Consider the following 21,241-nt stretch of genomic DNA (forward strand, 5'->3'; position numbering starts at 1 on the left):
ACAATTCTGTCCATGTGTGGCTCTTTTCACCGATACATATTGTGCATTTTTTCGGTATCTTAATAACAACATGTCTTTGACATGGTTTCTATCAAAATACCCTAAAGATCACGTACAGCCTTCTTGGTGAGCACAGAGCCTAAAAAAGTGAGTGCCAAATGCATGCCCCCCTCACGAGTACAATCATCTTCACTCATGGAGGATGGACTTTATCACCAAGCTGCCAAATTCAGCTTGGCAATTATTGTGCTGACAATATGTGGCGCATAGCTACCCCGTCGACAACTTACCAAACAATCAAGTATATCAAAAGCTCACACTGTTAGTGGATGCTTATCTGTGCATCCAATAAAACTTTGGGATTTGAACATCGCAGATCTTTTCTCAGCCTAGCCGCCAAGTCATCTTCATTCAGCTAATGTCCCTTTCAATCGTCCCCTCCCCAGTCACTACAGGTGTGCCCCAGAGCTCTGTACTGGCCCTCCAACACTTCGTCATCTACCTCCTCCCTCTCGGCGCCATTTTCCATGAATGTAATATTCTCTTTCATTGCTTCGTGGATGATACCCAGTGTCTCACTTCCACCGTGGGTGGAGAACTCTGTGTGAGAGGAATGGTTATTATGTTAATTAGTTAGACTATCACAATTTGGCAAAATTCTGATCGACTCGCTCACAGACACATTTTCAGAAAACGGCAGCAAATGAATCATTTCCTTGGTTGTTTAATTTCACACTTGATGGGTGTGGTGACACTCCAGTGACCCAACAATTTGTATATGAGCAATTAAAGAGTAAATGTTCTATAATGTTTCATTAAATGATATATCTTGTCTGATATGATTATGTCTTTTTAGATTATACTGTGGCAGGTGAGGCTACATTAACATTAATTAATGACTAATTGGACATTTAGAGTGTTATTATGTAGGTATTGTGACATTAAGGGGGTAAGAAAGTATTTGTGTTAATTTCATGGACTGCCTCAGCATGCCAGCATAGGTGACAGAAGGGGAGCTGTCCAATATGCGAGTGAAGGGGTGCCCCCCCTTCCCCCCTCCCTCCTCCATCAGCATCCTCAGTGAGAATGAAATAAATAAACAATGAATGGTCCACTCTTCTTCCACGCGCCTCATCCCATCTCATGCATGGCTGCCAGTAATGGTCTCCTGGGTGTCAGCTTTTATTGGCACAGCACAAAGCAAGTGCCAAGACGCCCCGCCACACACCGGGCCTGTGGATAAAAGCAAGCAAAATGCCTCAGTCGAGGACAGTGTAGTCATGTTGGGCTGGAACGAGGAAGTGCAGTGGAGAGGGGAGGGACTGAGGGCGCAGCTCCATGGGGCCGCGGTGCTGCGACCTTCTGCACATGGAGCCGGGGACAGTTGGAAGAACTTCATACTGCAAACTCAAGGAATAGCAGGTAAAGTGGCTTCCACTGACCTTTAACTCAGCAAGAACCTTAACAACTCTAGGACAGGGGAAGAGTTCTACATGAGCACGGTGAGATCCTGTTCAGGCTTTTTTAAGGGGGCATGCGCCCGCTGGAAAAGATTCCTGCAAAGTTTGGCTGCAGGTGCATCATCTCATCCCGTTTCCTACGCGCGCTTTTCTCTGCCGACACATTGCACCAACACTTGACGAAACACTGGAAATTGGAGGCTGTTTTCTTCAACAACATTCACAGAAATTAGAGGAACATTTGTGGCATTTCCCATTTTCCATTTTCTTTTTGGGAAAAATGTTTGATCCATATTTTAAAAATGTTTCATTCAAAAATGATCGTAATTTCACTCGTCTTTCCCAAATTTCATTACTTATTCAGGTTTTTCATCTGTTTTTTTTTAATTTCTGTTGTAACACAAGGAATATGCCGTACCACTGCAGAGAAGTTAAATTGAAGGCTTTAAAAATGCATTTCTTTGAGCAACTTCTTTCTTTTTTTTAGACAATTATGGTGGTCAAACATAGCCGAATTAGAAAGTATATCAGTACAGCTTAAACGGGAACCTTACCATGACTCTTAAAGATGGTCCAAGGATAAATACATGATCATTTCCTGCACGTCTAAGCTCGTTTCACATTCTCATTAAGTTGTTTAAATTGTGCAAAGGGAAGAAAACAGTGCACATTTGTATCTTTTTTTTTTTTTTTAGGACTGATTAAACTTTTTACAAAAAGGTAAAAAGTTTTAAAATTCTTTGATTAAAAAAAGACTGCCTCAAAACACTCAGGAATGTTCATATGTTCTGCTTTTTAACTTTACAAATTGAATTAAGTGAGTGCGTGTATAGAAATATGTGGTCATATGGGTTGATTTTGAAAACATAGAACAGAATTTGTTGAATTTTAATTCATATTTAAAAGACCACTTTCTTTATATAATGGTTAAAACAAGTAACAATAAAAGGAAGTCAAAAATCCTAATTTAATTAACTCAAATCGGAAATCAGACATTTTACAAAAAAGCAACACTTCCCCAAAAAAATATTTCAGTTTTCCTTCTATTTAAAGCTTGGAAACACACCTGCACAAATGAATTTTTTGATAGAAGAGTTAGAAGCAGAAGTGCTGCAAATGTGTGCCTCATGTGTACTGTCTGAAGAAAGAGAAGTAGGTGGGGAGCAGGCAGTGCAAGACAGGCAGTTATTAAAATGATTGTACTGTCTGAGTAGCAAACTAGTGAAGTGTGTCACATGCAAATGAAGGAAACTTCTCTCAAATGCACCTTTACTCCCCCCCCCCCCCCCGTCTCCCTCAGTAGCCCCCCCAGAAACACATCTGGTAGCTCTGTCTCCCCGCTTATACCATCCATACATTTCATGAATTACTGATATGATGCTACTTGTGAACAAATGTGCACAGGAGGCTATATGAGACAAGTTAGCCCCCTAATTATTGATAGCATTCGTCGCTTTATTTATTACTTTTCTCAAATCCACAGGATCATTTTCAATTTAAATTCACATATTCCAAGTCACATCAAATCTCTCTTTTGCCAAATATCACTGAATACCTGAATGTGAACACAAATTAAAAATGTGAATGGCACATTTGATTTTAACTGATAATACGATTATAGTTTATGTCCTGCATACACACATAAAGAATATATACTTTATACAAAATTTGCATGTTTAATTTATTCGATATATTTTATCATTGATATATGATTGATTGATTGCTATAATATTTCCTTTTGGTTGATTATTATTCATGATATGTTTCACTATTCTAAATATTGAAATATGGTTTCATTTCATTTACAACATTGGACGTGTGTGTGTGTGTGTGTGTGTGTGTGTATTTTTAAATGCATGATTCCATTATTTAATTTTTTAACTTCATTTATCATTTCCACCAGTGATGATTATACAACCATTCAACTCTTCATTAGGTAAATCTGCTTAATTCAATAAGGTCCAATACAACAACTGTACCAGAAATCTGGACTTTGAAAAGACATTAATATTTACTTCTGAATATACTTTCATAGAGTTGTTAGAGCTGCTTCGGTACATCTCAATATCATGCCGTGTAATTTTACTCCACTGTAAACTATAACCCCAAGAATACACACTGTTAAATGAATACCTTCTCTGACTGTCAATAATGGATAGACTTGAATATATTGTATACAGCTTTTGTATTGAATTTCAATAAATTGTGCAGGTGTTCCTTTTATGTTGTGACCGATGAGTGTAGATACCCATGCTTGCAATTTATTTGATATCATAGAAACACACACACACACACACACACACACACACACACACGCCGTTTGTGATCTTCTTTTTGGGTATCGAGAATTCGCTGGTGTGATCCTCCATATCTGTTAACGGTTTCGCTCTTACTCATCTCCACCCTACTTGCTGTTGTAGCTGTTTTGCACATCTCTATGAGAAGATGCCCCCACTCCACCCACCCTATCCACGGCACGTAAACACTAATGTCTACACGCACACAACCCTTTGTCAACCCACAAGCCTCTTCCTGCCTCTCCTCACTTATACTCAGACCAAAACTTTTCCAGTACCCCTATACGCACACACACACACACACACACGCACACACACACATGCACGCACACAGACTTCCTGACTACTGAGTGTGCACCATATTTTACAGACGCCTTTGCAAGTAGGTTTTGGCTGAATGTAAATAGGATCTCGCTTTCTTTTTCCCCCATTTCTGTCAGTGTGCCCCCACCAACACATCCGTGATTCCCCTCGCACCATCTGCCCAGACGAAAGGGCACAAGAGAATACATACCCCCCTATACCCTCGACCTCCAAACTCCAGATGCAGGAGGATGGTGTTCGCAGCTCACCCGAGTAACACGCAACACCCGATGTGCAGTAAATCATTTGCACCAGTGACCTTTGTGTCTGACTTGACTCCGCAAAATACTGTTGAGTTGCGACAGAGAAGCCCGGTCGCTTCCCACTATTTGTTCCAAATGTGTGGAGCCATCTGTTAGCGAAACAGGAAGGCCGAGGTTCCCCTTCTCCCTTGGGCTTGGTTCGCTATTTTCAGGAGCTTCACTTCTCCCTGCGCGGCTGCTTGGACCGGGCAGCGGCCCCACCGAGGGCTTCTTGAAGTGGCGGAGACCGGGCCGAGGCTGTCGGGCCCATCTGCTTCAGGCTTGAGGCCCATCCATTATTAATGGGGCCACGAGCACTGGTGACTCCTCAGATATTCAGCCCTGGCCGGAGGAGCACCTCTGGACTCAACTGCCTTCTCTTGCTCAGATCGAACAAATAAAGAGAACTTCTCCATCCTCCATCCTCTTCGTCTCTGCTCGTAAACTGGTTTCTCCCCACCTTCTTGTTGCATTTGCCCTCTTGTCTTCTTACCCTCAATAGCAATCTATTCCACTGCCTGGATGTCAATCTCGCTGGCGCCCTTGCTTCGCCTCGTCTTATTGCTCCTCTTTTGGGTTCTGAATGGGACTGTGTCTGTGCCGAGGCCGCGGACTCAGCCATGCGTGCTCAGTAAATTAGAGAGAACATGAGTGGTGATCAGCTGAGCACGGCAAGCGCCCGCATTCTCAGTGACCTGAGGCCAGTTAATTTTCTGCTTAATTTTGCTGCGGTCACTTTGCATTTTTTAGATGATTACGTGGCAGGAAATTAACAATAAATAACAAATGTGCTCTGAAAGCCTGTTCCCAGCAAGCCTGCGTTATATCGGTGGGCCCATCAGCTGAAGCGGGGCCACGCTCCGATTTCAGACTCTGTCAGACTTGTAATGAAATCGTCTGTAATTCTTTGTAAAGTAATGAGGGCGACAGCGGTGCGACAAGCGTGATCTCACAGAGGTGACATAGCGAGAGTACACCCTTTACCCGGCTCCAGCTTCATGTAATGTTTCCTCTGCTTGCTCTTGATTAAAAGTACATACTTTTACATCTCAATCTGTCCCCATTTAGAGTACTTGCACCGCATGGAGACAGAGGAGGCCCAGGAAATGGCCCCAATGCCAGGTAAGCGACTGCTGCATGATTGAGCTGTAACGTCCACAATGTAGACACAATAGCCACAAACAGCTTTTAAATCCACCCGAGGTAATTCTAGTCGTCTGAGAGAGGGGCTTGGGGTCCGCGCGTGTGGAGTGACGAGCGCTTTCTGATGTGTGTCACCCCAGGCCGAGACAGCCCCCCTGCCAACGAAGGGGCCGAGGAGGCAGAGGAGCCCATGGCTGTCCCAGAGGACCTGTCGGCGGGCTCCGCCCACCAGCAGCACGACAGAGGGGACAAAGGTATAAACGAAGCCGCATCTTTCCGAACTCCGTTTGCACGTTCTTACTGGGCTTGCATGGGTTTTCCGCTTCTCCCACATTTGAAAAACATGAAATTTAGGTTAACTGAAGCGAATTGGACAGCACGGCGAACGGGTGGTTAGCACATCTGCCTCACAGTTCTGAGGTTTAGGGTTCGATTCTCAGCTCCAGCCTTCCCGTGTGGCATTTGTAAGCTCTCACCGTTCTTACGTCAGTGTTTTGAATGTCTTCATTCAAATTTCCTGAAATGTTAATGACTGCCCTATTAAGGATTAAACAGAAATGTAATCCCCTCCCAAAGCAGCAGTTAAGTCAAATTCAAAAGTGTTACACACATACATTTTTTTTTTTTTTTTTAATTTGCACATTAAGTGAGAAATATTTGCGGCTTCTAATCCCCTGGATCAATTACAGGATCTAAAAAGAGCGGAATGGATGCATTTAGGTCATTGGCATAAAAGGTTTTTTTAAAAAAAACGTCTGATCCGTGGCATGTAATTAATAAGCCAAATCTTAAGGAATAGCTAATGTGGCCTGGATTTGAGTGTGTCAACATCAAGTCACGGAATATCACGGAATAAAGCTAAGGATGTTTGGGAGTTCCTATCTGTGCTGTAGATTTCCCTTAACTCCCCTTAAATGGCTGCAATTGCAATATAGTGCAAATGTTCGGATTTTTTTTATTTGACTTTATTGAAGTGATGCTGTCCCTCACATATATGGGTGTTATACACAAAAAAAAGTATGTTCATTCACATTCCAAACAGCTCCAGCTCACTCGTGACAGGACAAGTGGTAGAACATGGATGGATGTTCAATCAAAAATTGCATTCACACGATGCTTAAAAAAAAAAAAAAAAAAAAAGCTTCTATCATATCTGTGTTTTTCCACTCATTCAGATAACGGCAAAGATTAGCAGCATGCAGTGAGAAATGAAAAGCGAGAGGAAACTGAAATAGGATGTGTAAGAGTTTCCTCAGAAACAAGTTGCCGTCAGATACTTTCAACACTCTGGGAGATAAAGAGTTCAGGAACAAGGCCAACAACAAACTTGAAACATGCACACCTGCGCGCACACACGCACACACACACACATATATATATATATATATACACACAAACATGCACATGTACACAAGATTTATAGAGCACAACAAATCTAGAGCGGCTGATTGACATTGAGCAAAATAAGTGTGAACGTGATGTAGTTTATAGTAGTATGTTTGTTACTTCCCTAAACAGCCAGCATAAAACGGTGTAAGCATGTGCTCAGTGGGTGCATCTATATTCTGTAGTTAGAGAGAAAACACAAGAGGGGGAAGTGTAAGTTTCTCCTTCATTTTTGTGTCGATGCCTTGGATCAGAAGCAAATGACGCGCCTCGTTTATTATTGTTTGAAGCAATCCATATCAGTTGTTCAAAAAAGCAAAAAGCATTCCCTGAAGTCCAATGTAAGAGATATATTAGAAAGTATGCCTTTATTATGGAGTAAGTTATGGTTTCTACTGTATATTATATGATGATGATTATTATTACCTATGTTTGTCTGCTCAGTTTATATTGACACTTTCAGTGTGTTTATTATTGTGATTGCAACTGCATAGCATCAGACTGAAAAGCTGTTACTTCATATTTTGATCATCTAATTTAGCTTAATTGGAGGGATAATGTGCACCGCACATTTCTCATACATGTGCCACGTATTGGACCTCTTTTGATTGCCAGTGAATGTCATTGTGTCAGAAGTTGAAAGAAGTGACATCCTGGTAAATGCAACTTGGACTGACAGACACTGAGTTGTTCCCATATTTGGATGCAAAAAGGGTAAAAGTGGGCTGTTTGTGTGTTGGACGTGTTGAACACATCGTTCCAATACCTTGCACCAGGTTTCAGCTTTGTAACAGGAACCCCCGGCAAGCTCAGTGTGTGTTTCCACATTGCAGACAAGAACTAAAACACTTGCTATCTAACTTCCCATATCTGCTATCTATCAACGCCGAAATGTGCCAATTACTTCTGCCGCATGACTTGCTTCTCCTTTGTTTGCAAATCAAGGAGAACATTTATCCACATCGACTCCCGGCCGTTTTATTGATACGTGGTTTGTTTGACTACCGTGGGTTGTGACACTTGCTTCCCAAAACGAGCTCATCAGGATAAGTGACTGTGACAAACATGATATAAAGTGAAAAAGGTTCTTACTATTCCCAGTTCATTTGCAACTTCCCCATGTCCATGAGCAGTGAGTGACAGCCCGACGGTTCCCTTATGTCTGCTCCAGTGAGAGGAGGCTTGCATGACAGCTCCAACAGAAAGGTTTCTAGTTTTTCATTTACCATTTGAATGAATGTCATCTTCAAATAATAGTCAAGTACATGACTTAAAAGCTCAAATTTGCTCGAGTATTCAAGAACACAGACGCATTTGAGCTCTCTGCAATATGTTACTACTGTATATGCATGTAACCTTTAGATGGTAAATTCATGCAAAACAGACTCAACTACAAAGAACTGCGGTGCCACTGTCAGCTCTGCGTATGCATGCCGAAACTACGCTTTAAACAATTTGTTAGTTTGGAAGAAAGTTTTTAAAACAGACAAGAAATGCTCAATTTTAATTGTGATAATCCAGACTCCAGTCAGTTGGATCAATATTCAGATGATGTAAGCGCATCATCAAACCTTTAAACATTGAATTTCACTGTAGTAAATTACTGTATACGTACTAGTTACACATTGATAAATATTATTTTAGTTCATAATTTATCAGCTGGACTTGTGAAATGGTTAGTTTAAAATATTACTCATTACTTAAATTATTTGAGAAACTGAAAGTGAAATATCCAAGTCAAAATGTTTCATAAATTTATAAAACAGTATGTCTTTTTTATAAATATATCTCCAAATTTGCTCAGGTTTTTTTTTTTTTTTATTGTGTTGATCCCTTAAAAAATCATGAATAGCATGTGTGTTTTCAGACAAGAAGAAGAAGAAAAAAAACTTGCGATAGTGTACATGATTTTCACTAGACAGCGACATTATAAATTGTTTAGGGTTAGTTCAAGGACTTAACATAATAGATGCAACAAATGGGGAATAAAATAGAGAGTGAGATCAAACATGAGTACCTGCACTCAAATGTAACCATATGTTTGTGTTCATTTTGCTTTTTTTTTTTTTTTTTTTTGTGCATCATACTTTTTGCACGATTTTTTGTCTTTTCTGATCTACTCATCAGAAGAAAAAAGACAAAATGTAACGAAAATAAGCTTCCAAACATACAACCAAAATGTGACGGTGTAGAAATATCGAGACATGTTTTCTCTGCAAATGTGAGGATCAAGCAAACAAGAGAGGGGGAAAAAAAGTCAACCTCTTTCAGTTACATGTTGTTTTACAATTCCTTTCCCATGCTTCCCTTTCTGTCACTTCTCCATAATTCTTGGTATTTCAGTTACACAGGCCCTCTTTCTGAAGCTTCCCCTTTTCCATGGATTCCAAAATGTTTCATGATTTCCACTTCTTTCTCTTCGGTTGTAAAAGCAGAGGGGTTTGAAGCGTGGGGAAATCAGGCTGTGAACATGACACACAAACCGTAGCTTGGCGACATCCATGATGTCTGTCAATTCTGTTAAAAGAAAGAAGGAGAAGGTCGTTCGTACGCAAAGGGAACTTCTCTTTTCCGGGAAACCCACAAATCAAATAAAAACGACGGCTCTGATAGCCATCATCATGCACACGCGATGTGCTAATTTGCAGATTCTGATTGATTGAAACGAGGATGAAAATCAGCAAGAATTTGCATGTATGTCTATCATATTGTCAATGCTGCAGTCCTTCGTTTCACGCGGCTTCCTGTGTCTCGGTTTCCTGTTTATCTCGCTGTCATTTGTTTCACCTAAGTTTGATGGCGTGCGATGAGCTTATTGTTGACATTCTCAAACACACATTTACTGAATCTTTTCCACCCGCGTGACACCATCTTGCTTTAGGACGGCACTACAGAATGATCATATCAAATGTTGAATTGTCAGAATCGTGAACATATACATTTTTATCATTAAGGAAGTTTTTAAGGTGCAATGCAAAACTCTTAAATCTACGTTAATAACGTAGTTTTTTTTTCCAAATGAATATAGTTGTCCCAAAATATATAAAGGTTTTATTGTTACAACACTTTCTAAGCAGCTATAAAATTCAGCGTCGCACACAAAACCCAAGAAAATGCAAGTACAAAAAGCTAATAAGAGGTTCAACACAGAGTGACCACAATGGTAATCGTCTGACAAAATAGAGGCTGACTCAAAGCAGATCTAATTTAGACAACTTCTTCTGTACTGTTCAATTAAGCTCTAATTAGTATATAATTAATTTTGTCAAAATAAGCGAAGTTTTTCAAGCGCATCTATCATGTTTGTGGAGCGCGTTGCGGCAGAGCCCACTGTTTTTTTTTTTGGAAGGCTTCTCAGCAGTCATTTGTATATGTGCAAACTAGGAACTTCTTATCCTAAACAAAAGATGCTGCCTAACATCTTTACAATATGCTTCATTTACAATGCCAATGTTTCGGCCCAATTTCAATGGAGTGCCTGTATCCGTTTTCACTTCTGTTTACATCTTGAAAGGACACCAATAACAGTGACAACTTGGAAGAAACATCATATTCAATATTACATAGGTTTCAGCCTGGCCTGGACAGGCTTCTACCACCTTTGAGCTCATAAATGGTAATTGTCAGCGTCGCTCCACGTGCCCTGCCTAATCAATGGTCAATGCACTAGGGGTGAGAATCCCAAAGTAGCTCCCGATATGTTACCGATACGATATTTTGCCAGTGATAACAATAGAATCATGGAAAAATGTGTGAACGCTCACTGAGGTTTGTCGTTTATTGTCAAGCTCAAAATAGTTGGTTTATTATCTGAAGCTGTCTGCATTTGGATTATTGGAAAAAACAAATGGCAATCGGCTCTTGTCTTAATGACGGTTTGACTCCACTTTCACTGGCCATTTATTTCCTTTGACAATACATTGAGGAGAATCCCGAGATTCACATCATGTAAGGAAGAAAAAACAAGAGAAAGTGAGCATTTACCCACAACTTTTCATTGCACAACGATAATGAACATTGTTGATGCTGGTAGAACAGGCGACCTAGTTCAAGATTTTCAGTGCTGCTCAGGGGCACCACATCTGTGGGTGTGACATTTGAGTCACATCAGCTTTCACCCACATATTCTCATGTGGCCTCATTGGGATCTGAGAATATCTGATTCCGTGTGGGACAAGGGACCAAAAAAAGGTATGGGGTCCTTCGAATCGTGGAGAGTAAATCCAGCGTGCCACGACTCAATTACCGAGTGACACAGTTCTGTCTATATAGGCACTAAATTGGAATTCAGACCTTATCACAGAGAAAACAAAGTTGAATGTTCACAGACTAGGTAAAGGTCACGTGATGTCACAAAAGCTAGCTTTATCTTTTCATATGTAACATGAACTAATTACACGTCACGTTAACAGACTGCCCATCGCTCGTTCCATATGACATCATGACAGAATCTTGCTCTTCTTCTAAACCGTGGCCCTTCCCCTCCCCCCTGCCCTCTTTTCCAGCCTGTAACATTAAAGTTGAGGCTCGCAGTGATGAGGAGAATGGGCTGTCCTGTGACATGAATGGCGTGGAGGAGGAGGAGTGCGCGGAAGACTTGCGCGTGATCGATGCCTCGGGGGTCAAGGTGAACGGCTCACAGCCGAGTCCCCAAGCCAAGGTCTTCTCCTCGGCTGGTGGCATCCGGCTGTCCAACGGGAAGCTCAAGTGCGATATCTGTGGGATAGTTTGTATTGGCCCCAATGTGTTGATGGTGCACAAGCGAAGCCACACTGGTAAGCCACCTGCAATACATCATGCCCTCCATATGCACCCATTTTCAATGTTAGTTTGAGAGGATGGATGAGGGGCAGCCAAGTGGCACCATCCCATGTTTGGAAGACTTCCTTAGATTTACAAATGAAGACTCAAAATGGGTGTCTTGGTACTTTTTTCTTTTGCTTTAGCATGAAAGTCACGCCTGCTAAACAGTGCTGTCAAAACGTATTTGCCCCCTTCTCAAATTTTTTTTTTTTTTTGCATAGTTTCCCCTCGTTAATGTTTCATCCATCCATCCATCCATCCATCTTCTGTACCCATTCTCCTCACTAGGGTCGCGGGCGTGCTGAAGCCTATCCCAGCAATCTTTGGGCGTGAGGCGGGGTACGCCCTGAACTGGTCGCCAGCCAATCGCAGTTAATGTTTCAGATTATCAAATAATTGTAAATATCAGCTAATGATAACCCAAGTAAACATGCAGTTTTTAAAATGGTAATTTTATTTCCATCCATCCATGCATTTTCTGAGCCGCTTCTCCTCACTAGGGTGGCGGGCGTGCTGGAGCCTATCCCAGCTATCATCGGGCAGGAGGCGCGGTACACCCTGAACTGGTTGCCAGCCAATCGCAGGGTAATTTTATTAATTGAGGACAAACAAACTATCCGGCCTTGTGGGGAAAAAATTACCCCCTAAACTTAATAAGTAGTTGGGCCACTCTCAACAGCAACAACTGAAATCAAATGTTCTCTAAAACTTTTACATCTCTGTGGAGATATTTTGGTCCACTCTTCTTGCGCGTCTCCTTTAATTCAGCAACACTGGTGGGTTTTCAAGCATGAACTGCCTTTTTAAGGTCATGTCACAGCATTTCAATCGGATTCAACTCCTGACTTTCACTTGGTTTCTTCAAAACCTTTTCTTTTTTTAGTCATTTCGAAGTCGACTTGCTGATGTTCTTGGTTTGTTGTCCTGCTGCAGAACCCAAGCACGCTTCAGCTTGAGGTCATGAACTGATGGCCTAACATTGTCCCCCAGGATTTTCTGCTAAAAGGCAGAATTCATGGTTCCATCAATCATAGCAAGTCATCCAAGTCCTGAAGCCGAAAAACAACCCAGACCATCACACTACACCACCATGTTTGACTGTTGGAAAATTTTCTTTTTCTGAAATGCTGTGTTCCATTTATGCCAGATGTAACGAGGCACGGACCTTCCAAAAGGTTGGAATTTCATCTTGTCAGTCCATATAATATCCTCCCAGAATTATTCAGGTGTGTTTTTTTTTTTTTTTTTTTTTTTTTTACAAAAGTAAGACAAGCTTTCATGTTATTTTTGGTCAGCAGTGGTTTTCGCCTTGGAACTCTGCCATGGATGACATTTTCTCTTCCTTATTGTTATTATTGTCTCTTCCTTATTGTTGAGTCATGAACACTGACCTTAACTGAGACAAAGGAGGCCTGCAGTTCTGTAGATGTTGTCCTGGGTTCCTTTTTAACCTCCCGGATGAGTCATCGCTGTGCTCTTGGGGTCATTTTTGTCGGCCGGCCGCTCCTGGGAAGGTTCACCACTGTTCCATGATTTCTCCATTTGTGGATAATGGCTCTCACCGTGGTTCACTGGAGTCCTAAAGCTTTAGAAATGCACACTGTATAAAAACACACTTTCACACGTCAACTGTGCCTTTTCAAGACTGATAGAGCTCATCTACTTTATTTCTCATCTGTTCTTCAATTTCTTTGGATCGTAAAATTTGTTTGCAGCTTTTTGAGCTGTTTTTACTTCTTTTGACTTCATTTTGTAAACAGGTTTTATTTAACTGTTTTCTTGATTTAACAGGTCTGGAGGTAATTATACTTGTTCACAAACCACATTTTATGTTAACTTGCGTTATCTTTGTGGGGAAACTATGCAAAAAAAAATAACAAATAAAAAAAGAATTTTGGCAAATGCTTTACTGCAACTTCGCTTGTGTCTCTTTGTGCATTCCGAACAAACAATGTGTGATAATACTTGTCCTGTAGTTTGGCTGTGTGGATGCAGGTATGTCTTGTCATGCTAAAAAAAGAACTGAGTAAGACCATGTGAAAAGTAAAGAGTAACTTATTACATTATTGTGCAATCAGATAATCTTAAAAAAAAAAAAAAAAAACTTGCCCAAGTTGAGAAAAATGGTCTCCCTATGCAACAATTAAATGGGATCTCCGTGCAGTCACAAATATATCTAGCTATTAAAAGTTCGCAAAAATGGTGAATTGATATTCTATCATAATGAACCCAAACCAGTGGTGGGGAACATTTTTGAAAAAGGCACTTAACTGTCATGCTGTAGAAACTAATGACACTCAAAATGGAATCGGGGAACAGTAGGCTAATGTAAATGAAAGTACAATAAAAGATGTAATGAAGTGCCTCCCATTTGAATAGAAAATATTCTGTGGTGAGTCTTTGCTCCTGAAATGCTTTTTTAATGAATTTCCCCTTTTATATATTTTTGCTGCTTCACTGGTGACTCTTATTTTATTGAGGAGGAGGCGTTGAAAAAGCCATATGAAAAGGTTCTCACAGAAGGCCACAACACTCGAGGAGGCTGGATATTGATTTATTCCAGGAGCGCTGATCAGGAAGACTGGCTCTCAACACAAAGTGTTTCCTTCACTTTATTCAAATGAGGCTGAATTTGCATTGTGATGTGCTGCTCTTATTTTAGAGACGAAGAAGAGGAAAAAATGAGATTTTCAGATCAAATTGACCCAGGCAATGGTGCGTTACAAAACTGCCAGGCTGAGTCTGAGAAGCTCTTGTTCGATCAGAGCACCAGGAGTTGATGGGGCAGGGGGGAGCATGGAGAGATGGAGCGTCACTGTGGAACACCCCCACACCCCCTCTTCTCCGGAGCCGCTCTGTCATTGTTCTCGCTTTCCTCGGATGCTCGTAACACATTGACCCCACTTTCCCGCTGCTGTAGCATACTCTTTCAGACCGAGATCAGGAGGAAAGTCCTCATCAAAAATACATGTTAAAACAATGGTGTTCATTGTTTCAGCTGTCACTTAACAGTATTTTCTTGTGTTGTGTTCTTGCTCTCAGGAGAACGTCCCTTCCAGTGCAGCCAGTGCGGTGCTTCTTTCACCCAGAAGGGCAACCTGCTGCGTCACATCAAGCTCCACTCTGGAGAGAAACCCTTCAAGTGTCACCTTTGCAGTTATGCCTGTCGCAGGAGGGACGCTCTCTCCGGACACCTGCGCACCCACTCTGGTGAGTAACGCAAAGTTCAGTCACACACTACTGCAGTGGCGATTCATTCTATAAACTACTGACAACATAACTCCGAAATTTCAAATACCATTATTGTCATTCGGAGTATTTACTTGCGGGGAATAAAGAATGCCAAAAGGGTCAGTGTCTTTTTTTCCCCCCAGAGCTGTACATGATGTGCTCTGCAGTGAGAGCACATCAATTGGCAATTGCCTTCATGCATTTTATAATGACATCATGGCATTCATTTTCTCAGTCAACTTATTTACATGTGATATTAAACCTTATGAGCTGTTTTTTATGTAATTTCCCCAAATGTTTACCATTTTAATATGTTTTTTATGACATGAACGTATAACTTTGAAAGTATAACTTTTTTTTATCCGTACTCTTTTGAAATCATTCATTTCTTACTGATAAATAGAGAAGCATGTGCCAGCAATGTTAAACTTAACTGTTGCTACCAAAGTTACTAAATATGATTCCTCGCCCTATGAAGGGGTTTACGGATAATGCGATTCAATTTCCCTCATTAAGCTTTAGGAAGCCTTATCGAGCATGTGGGGCTTAACACCAATGACAAATGCATACCAGTCAAGTCAAGTTCCTGGTCTGCCAGCATTCGCAATGAATCTATTCGAACTGCAGTAAAAAAAATAGAACAATTTTAAATGTGCAGAATTTAGACTACTCAAAAATGAAAAACAAAATGTTTGGTGCCAAAAATCCAGAAACATAACAGCCTATGAAAAATTCAAGTTCTACAACAAATTGTTTGAATTGGGATATCACACAAATATTTTGTTGAGTACATTTCCAATTTCTGAATCGAACATCGATTTCGTTTTTACTGTGATCATTGATGGAATATGTTTGTCTGTTGTTGTTTTGTAGTCGGAAAACCCCACAAGTGCGCTTACTGCGGGCGGAGTTACAAGCAGCGCAGCTCCCTGGAGGAGCACAAGGAGAGATGTCACAACTACCTCCAATGCATGGGGCTGCAGAACAGCATCTACACAGGTTGGAGCCTCATGTTTGCCTTCCCTTTCACCTAAATATTGATGACTTACTTAACTTAATTTCATCAGCACAGCACAGTAGAGCAGAATCAATGGTTCAGGTTATAGCTTATATTTGATATCTGATGGACACTGAACTTGTGCATCCATCCATACATCGCAGACTGTGTAAATGTGAGCTGAAACTGAGACACGCATAGATTACCCATGCACTATACGTAAAGGGACATTCATCAAAATTAGTGCTCTAGATAGAAAAAAAAAAAAAATAGACAAACAAAACAGCCCTTCTACAGCACTACATCACTTTTCCACCACGTCCACCTATTTTGACTCTAAAACCTCCTTCTCTGTCTTGCTTTCCAGTAGTAAAGGAAGAAAGCAGCCAGAATGAACAGAGGGAAGACTTAAGCCAGACGGGATCTGACAGAGCTTTGGTGCTAGACAGGCTAGCTAATAATGTAGCTAAGCGTAAGAGCACTATGCCACAGAAGTTTGTGGGTAAGGGCTGAAATCTGCTTCCTTTGTGTCATAAAATATAAAGTCATGCAGTAATGCTACATAGGTGAATCCAATGTGTTAGTAACACTTTACAATAACGGTAGCTTTATCAAGGGTTTTGAATTGGTGATAAATTGGTATTCATTTTTTCGAATGAACTATATGAGGGTAACCCACTGCTTGTGAGCTCATCTTAAAGCGCTAACGTTTTGCGACTTTACTTCCTATAAATGGTAGCAGCTCTTGAAAAGTCACTTCAGGTTCACTTACCTGACTGGCTCGGACTGGCTCGGACGTTGAACAGAACAGACAACCGCAGTGTAGAGTCTCACAGGAACTTACTTGAACTTGACAAGTAGTGAGCCTACACTTTTGTGGAAAGCGGTTGATTTACAAAGTTTATAATGAGAAATAGGCCTCTTTTTATGGTGTGTCCATTTAAGTAGCCACTTTTTTTTTTTTCTATTTTTGTTGTGTTTTATCTCATACATTTTTCAATTTGATCTACCTATATGATCTGGAATGGTAAAGTGAGAAAATGACCTCAAGAGCCTAGCTCAAGATGTTCTGTCACAAGATTTAGGCCATACATTTTCGTGTCTGTGACAATCAACATACGTGTGTTTCCTCAGGTGAAAAGCGCCTGTCAGACCTCTCCTACGACGGAGCGCCAGGCGAGCTGATTCAGCCCCACGTCATCGACCAGGCCATCAACAGTGCCATCAGCTACCTGGGGGCAGAGTCGCTCCGGCCCCTGGTCCAGCCCTCCCCTGCCTCCTCTTCTGATGTGGGCATGGGCTCCATCTACCCGCTGCACAAACCGGCCCCGGAAGCACAAACAGGAACGGGCCACAACCTGTCAGCCAAGGACAGTGCGGCCGCGAACCTGCTTCTGCTCTCCAAGTCCAAGTCTGCCTCCAGCGAGAAGGACGGCTCTCCGAGCCACAGCGGCCAAGACTCCACTGACACGGAGAGCAACAGCGGTGATCGAGCAGGTGGGGCGGCCCCCGGCCTCATCTACCTGACCAATCACATCACCTCGGGGGTGCGGAATGGCGCGCTGCCCCACGTGAAGGAGGAACAGCACCGACAGTACGAGGCCATCCGAGCAAGCATGGAGATGGCCTCGGAGGGCTTCAAAGTGATGACGGCGGACGGTGAGCAGGTGAGGGCGTACAGGTGTGAACATTGTCGTGTTCTCTTCCTGGACCATGTCATGTACACCATACACATGGGCTGCCACGGCTTCAGAGACCCCTTTGAATGCAATCTCTGTGGCCATCGCAGTCAAGACCGATATGAGTTCTCTTCTCACATTACACGAGGGGAGCATCGCTACTGACACGTAATGACCACAACACACACATCAAATCAATGCCTGGAAGTGCATAATATGAAATAAACAGTTGACGTGTGAAAGTGTGTTTTTATACAGTGTGCATGTTTGTGGAATACAGAAGTGTTTAAAAGCCACCTGTATCTCATTTTTAAATATAAAACGTATGTAAAAAAAATAACAAACTAAATAGTGTTCATTAAAGACAAAATGGCAAAAATGTTGTGCCAAAACAGCATCACATCTTACAGTATGTAAATGTTCTTACGTTTCATTATATGTGTGTATAGGGACACTTTTTTTCTACAACCAAGCAGCAACTTTATTTTGTTTGGTTTTTTTTTTTTACTTAAAAAAACATATGTATTTACAGGTGTGTTCAATCAGTGCAAGCTAATTGTCTGGATAAAACACAATCAATCACAAATGCCAATGTAGATAACTCTTCATCGAGTACAACAACCCACATATTATTTATATTACATTTAGTTGCTCATTTTTTTTTTGTATTTATTACTGTGATTGGTGTTTGTCAATAGAATAGTTGCCACTCCTCCTGTTCAACTGTATTAAGTGTGTTTATGGCGAAAACATGACTGCTGCTGAACGGCAAAGATGAAGACAATGTTATATTGGAAATTGTTACGTTCCTGTCAAATTAGAATTGTTTTGCTCACAAGATTTCAGCTGTTTGAGGCTTAGAGGGAGTTTCATGGTAACAAAATATCAATAAAGAATATTTTATATAAGGGAGAATAATCTTGACTTCATTTGTTGTCCAGTAAACTGTTGTAATGAGATTGAAGAAGGAACACAAGAGAATGTGTACATCACAGTGGCGAGGCCAGCCCAGTTTTGGCCCACCCTATGAATTCATCCTCAAATTCATTTAATTAAAAAAAAAATAATAATAATAATAATTAATAAAGAATTTTCTGTGGTGATGTCACATGCTTTGGCATTGACAAAAAAAGGAAACCATGAAAATTTGTTGCGACATGAGCAAGTTATGAATTAAATTCAATGTCCAAGCATTGCATTTGAAGGGAACATCGACTTTTCCAACATGGCTGCCACGTAGGCACGTCAATCTGTCGGTCTGCACGCTGGTGTAGTCTTCATATCTATGGTCAGAACAATTGCACACATTTCCAGGTGTGTTTACGCTAATGACCAGGTAATGCTTGATTTACAACCCTGACAAGGTCTATGAAATGCCTCCTTTTGAATTGCTATTTGTTATGTGTCGGCATTGACTCGACAGAGGCTTGTCATGGTGCGTACTGCGTAGCTATTAGCTAATAAACTAATTATGCACTTGGAGCTAATTGAATAGCAAAGAATTTCCCCATTGTGTCTGATACAATATGAAGGTTCTCCGTTAAGTATTTTATGCCAAGATAGGGCGTAACTTAATTTCTGAGCGTATTTGTCCTACTTTCTTTGTATGAATGGATTACTTGGGTTGTTCCCAACATCTGGTGAATTTTCCAATCATTAGCACCTTGGGTGATGGAAAAGTACTCCCTATTTTGAAATAATAGATAATAATTTATTAACATGTGTAATATTTTTCTACATTTTTTTGTGTATGATGCATGATTAAAGGAGCAAGTCTATTCTACCAAAGCAACGACTTTGGAAGAACTTGAAGGGCGAATACGAGAAGTTATTTCTTCCATCCCACAATCAATGCGGTTCCCAGGCGGCTTGAGAAACTGGTGGTTAATGCTGGCGCCCATGTCGCATTTTAAATAAAACTCCATGCAATACACTTTCTTCTCATGTTCATTTCTTGTAAGAATTATAGTTCAGAACTGAAATTAAGTACTTAAAAATAGGGAATTACTTTTCAATCACCCTGTATTTAGTGAGAAAAATTGTGACGTGTTAAATACTTATTTCATCCGCTGTCTGTGTGTGTATATATATATATATATATATATATATATATATATATATATATATATATTAATATTATTATTATTATTTATTAGTGGCGACGCTAGCCCTATTTTGGATCACCCACCAAATGGTCTTTTTCAAGGTCTAAAAAGCTCGATCAAATTTCAGAAGGGTACTTTCCACAATTAGGTCATGGGCTCAGCCCACCCAAAGTACTTCACCTAGACTCGCCCTTGGCACATCTTCAGATTTATATATGCATACAAACAAAATAACGACACATTTAATAACAGGGGTTTCTCAAAACTGTCCATAGTAAAGTATAATTGATCTACTGAAACTTAATCTGGACAAGAAACATGGAGCTTTTATCTGTTTTCAGTTAAACATTTTAACCTAGGGTTTCCCTCAGTTGGGATTCGTCTGTCAAGTCGTGAGTGACATAATGTTCTATTTCCCCTTTCGTACGCCTATTTATCATTCTTTCACCATTATTAGTGCTATTTTCTTTCTGTAGTTAGACCCCTTTGTATGTTTCCCTATAGATCCCTTGTAGATTTCATTAAATATTCTATAAAATTCCACTCTTTGATGTGTTTTGCGTGTGTTTTAAGTTTAATAATGAAACCTCTGTAATCTAGAACTCGTATTTCATCAAATGAAGCAACATTCAGATTATGAGAATGATATAAGGTTTCTCGTCGCTTTCTCTAAATTGTAGACATAAAAAGTGGCGTGGTGCCCTTACGACACAAAATTTGTTTGATTTTAACTTTAAAAACATAAATCAGGCGCAGGTGTTCAACTTCGACAAATTTATTTCTTAAGTAAATTATGTTTTATCCAAACACTACAAATGCAAGCATGGGGAGAACATGAAAACTCCATACAGGGAGGCCGGAGCCCGGATTTGAGCCCCTAATAATCATGCACCCACTAATATGTGGTGTTAATAACAGTAAATGATAACTTTCACATTCCACAACGGATTATCACGCGAGCATGATTCAACGCGATGAGGTTTCAAGATTATAACGGGAAAGGTGCTCAGATTAACTTTTTCCACAATCAGTAGCTGACGAGTCCACGAGCTGCAGGGTCCTCAGAGAGAACAGCGGAGAGCTGGGACAGAGAAGATCAGGCACTGGAGCAGACACCGGGGCCAGGGCTTGGATCGCCACGCATGTCAACGGAGGACTACTCAGCACTGGCGTTGTGATGTGACAGCATCATCCAGTGGCCTGCAGTGTGATTTAGCAGAAGTGGGAACCAGCTGTGGGTAGCGTCGAGGTCCCACGCTTGGCTGAGACCCAAGAGGGGAGAGAGGGACATTTGCATGAGAGGGCCAGTCCAACAAGACCTGCTACACAATTCCACCTCTCACTTCCCCCTTCACCTTAAAATACTCCCTTGAAGCAACAATATGTACTTTAACCTTAAAGTTGAAGTTCAAAGTTAGTTGGATGCCACACTGGGTTGTAGGAGTGGAATAATTAGTCAGAGGTGGCAAATGTACTCACGCTCTCCACTTACAGACAGTAGAAGTACAGGTACTCATGTAAAAAAAAACAAAAAA

General features: G+C 40.9%; 1 protein-coding gene across 7 annotated transcripts; it reads left to right on the forward strand.

Moving 5' to 3' along the window:
* Positions 1 to 1,194: 1,194 nt before the first annotated feature.
* On the forward strand, positions 1,195 to 18,508 carry ikzf1 (IKAROS family zinc finger 1 (Ikaros)). 7 transcript variants are annotated; one of them, XM_061690112.1, is made up of 8 exons: positions 1,195 to 1,422; positions 5,431 to 5,484; positions 5,646 to 5,759; positions 11,397 to 11,666; positions 14,737 to 14,904; positions 15,799 to 15,924; positions 16,290 to 16,424; positions 17,057 to 18,508. In XM_061690112.1, the coding sequence occupies exons 1-8, from the start codon at positions 1,281 to 1,283 to the stop codon at positions 17,764 to 17,766; spliced, it is 1,719 nt and encodes a 572-aa protein (XP_061546096.1). In that variant the 5' UTR covers positions 1,195 to 1,280; the 3' UTR covers positions 17,767 to 18,508. The 7 variants fall into 7 exon arrangements, with proteins under 7 accessions (XP_061546096.1, XP_061546103.1, XP_061546098.1 ...); XM_061690119.1 differs by having other exon boundaries at positions 1,219 to 1,422; positions 16,293 to 16,424; XM_061690117.1 differs by having other exon boundaries at positions 1,337 to 1,502.
* The last annotated feature ends 2,733 nt before the right edge of the window (positions 18,509 to 21,241 follow it).

The sequence above is a fragment of the Phycodurus eques genome, chromosome 11 (assembly GCF_024500275.1).
Source record: "Phycodurus eques isolate BA_2022a chromosome 11, UOR_Pequ_1.1, whole genome shotgun sequence".
Lineage (NCBI taxonomy): Eukaryota > Metazoa > Chordata > Actinopteri > Syngnathiformes > Syngnathidae > Phycodurus > Phycodurus eques.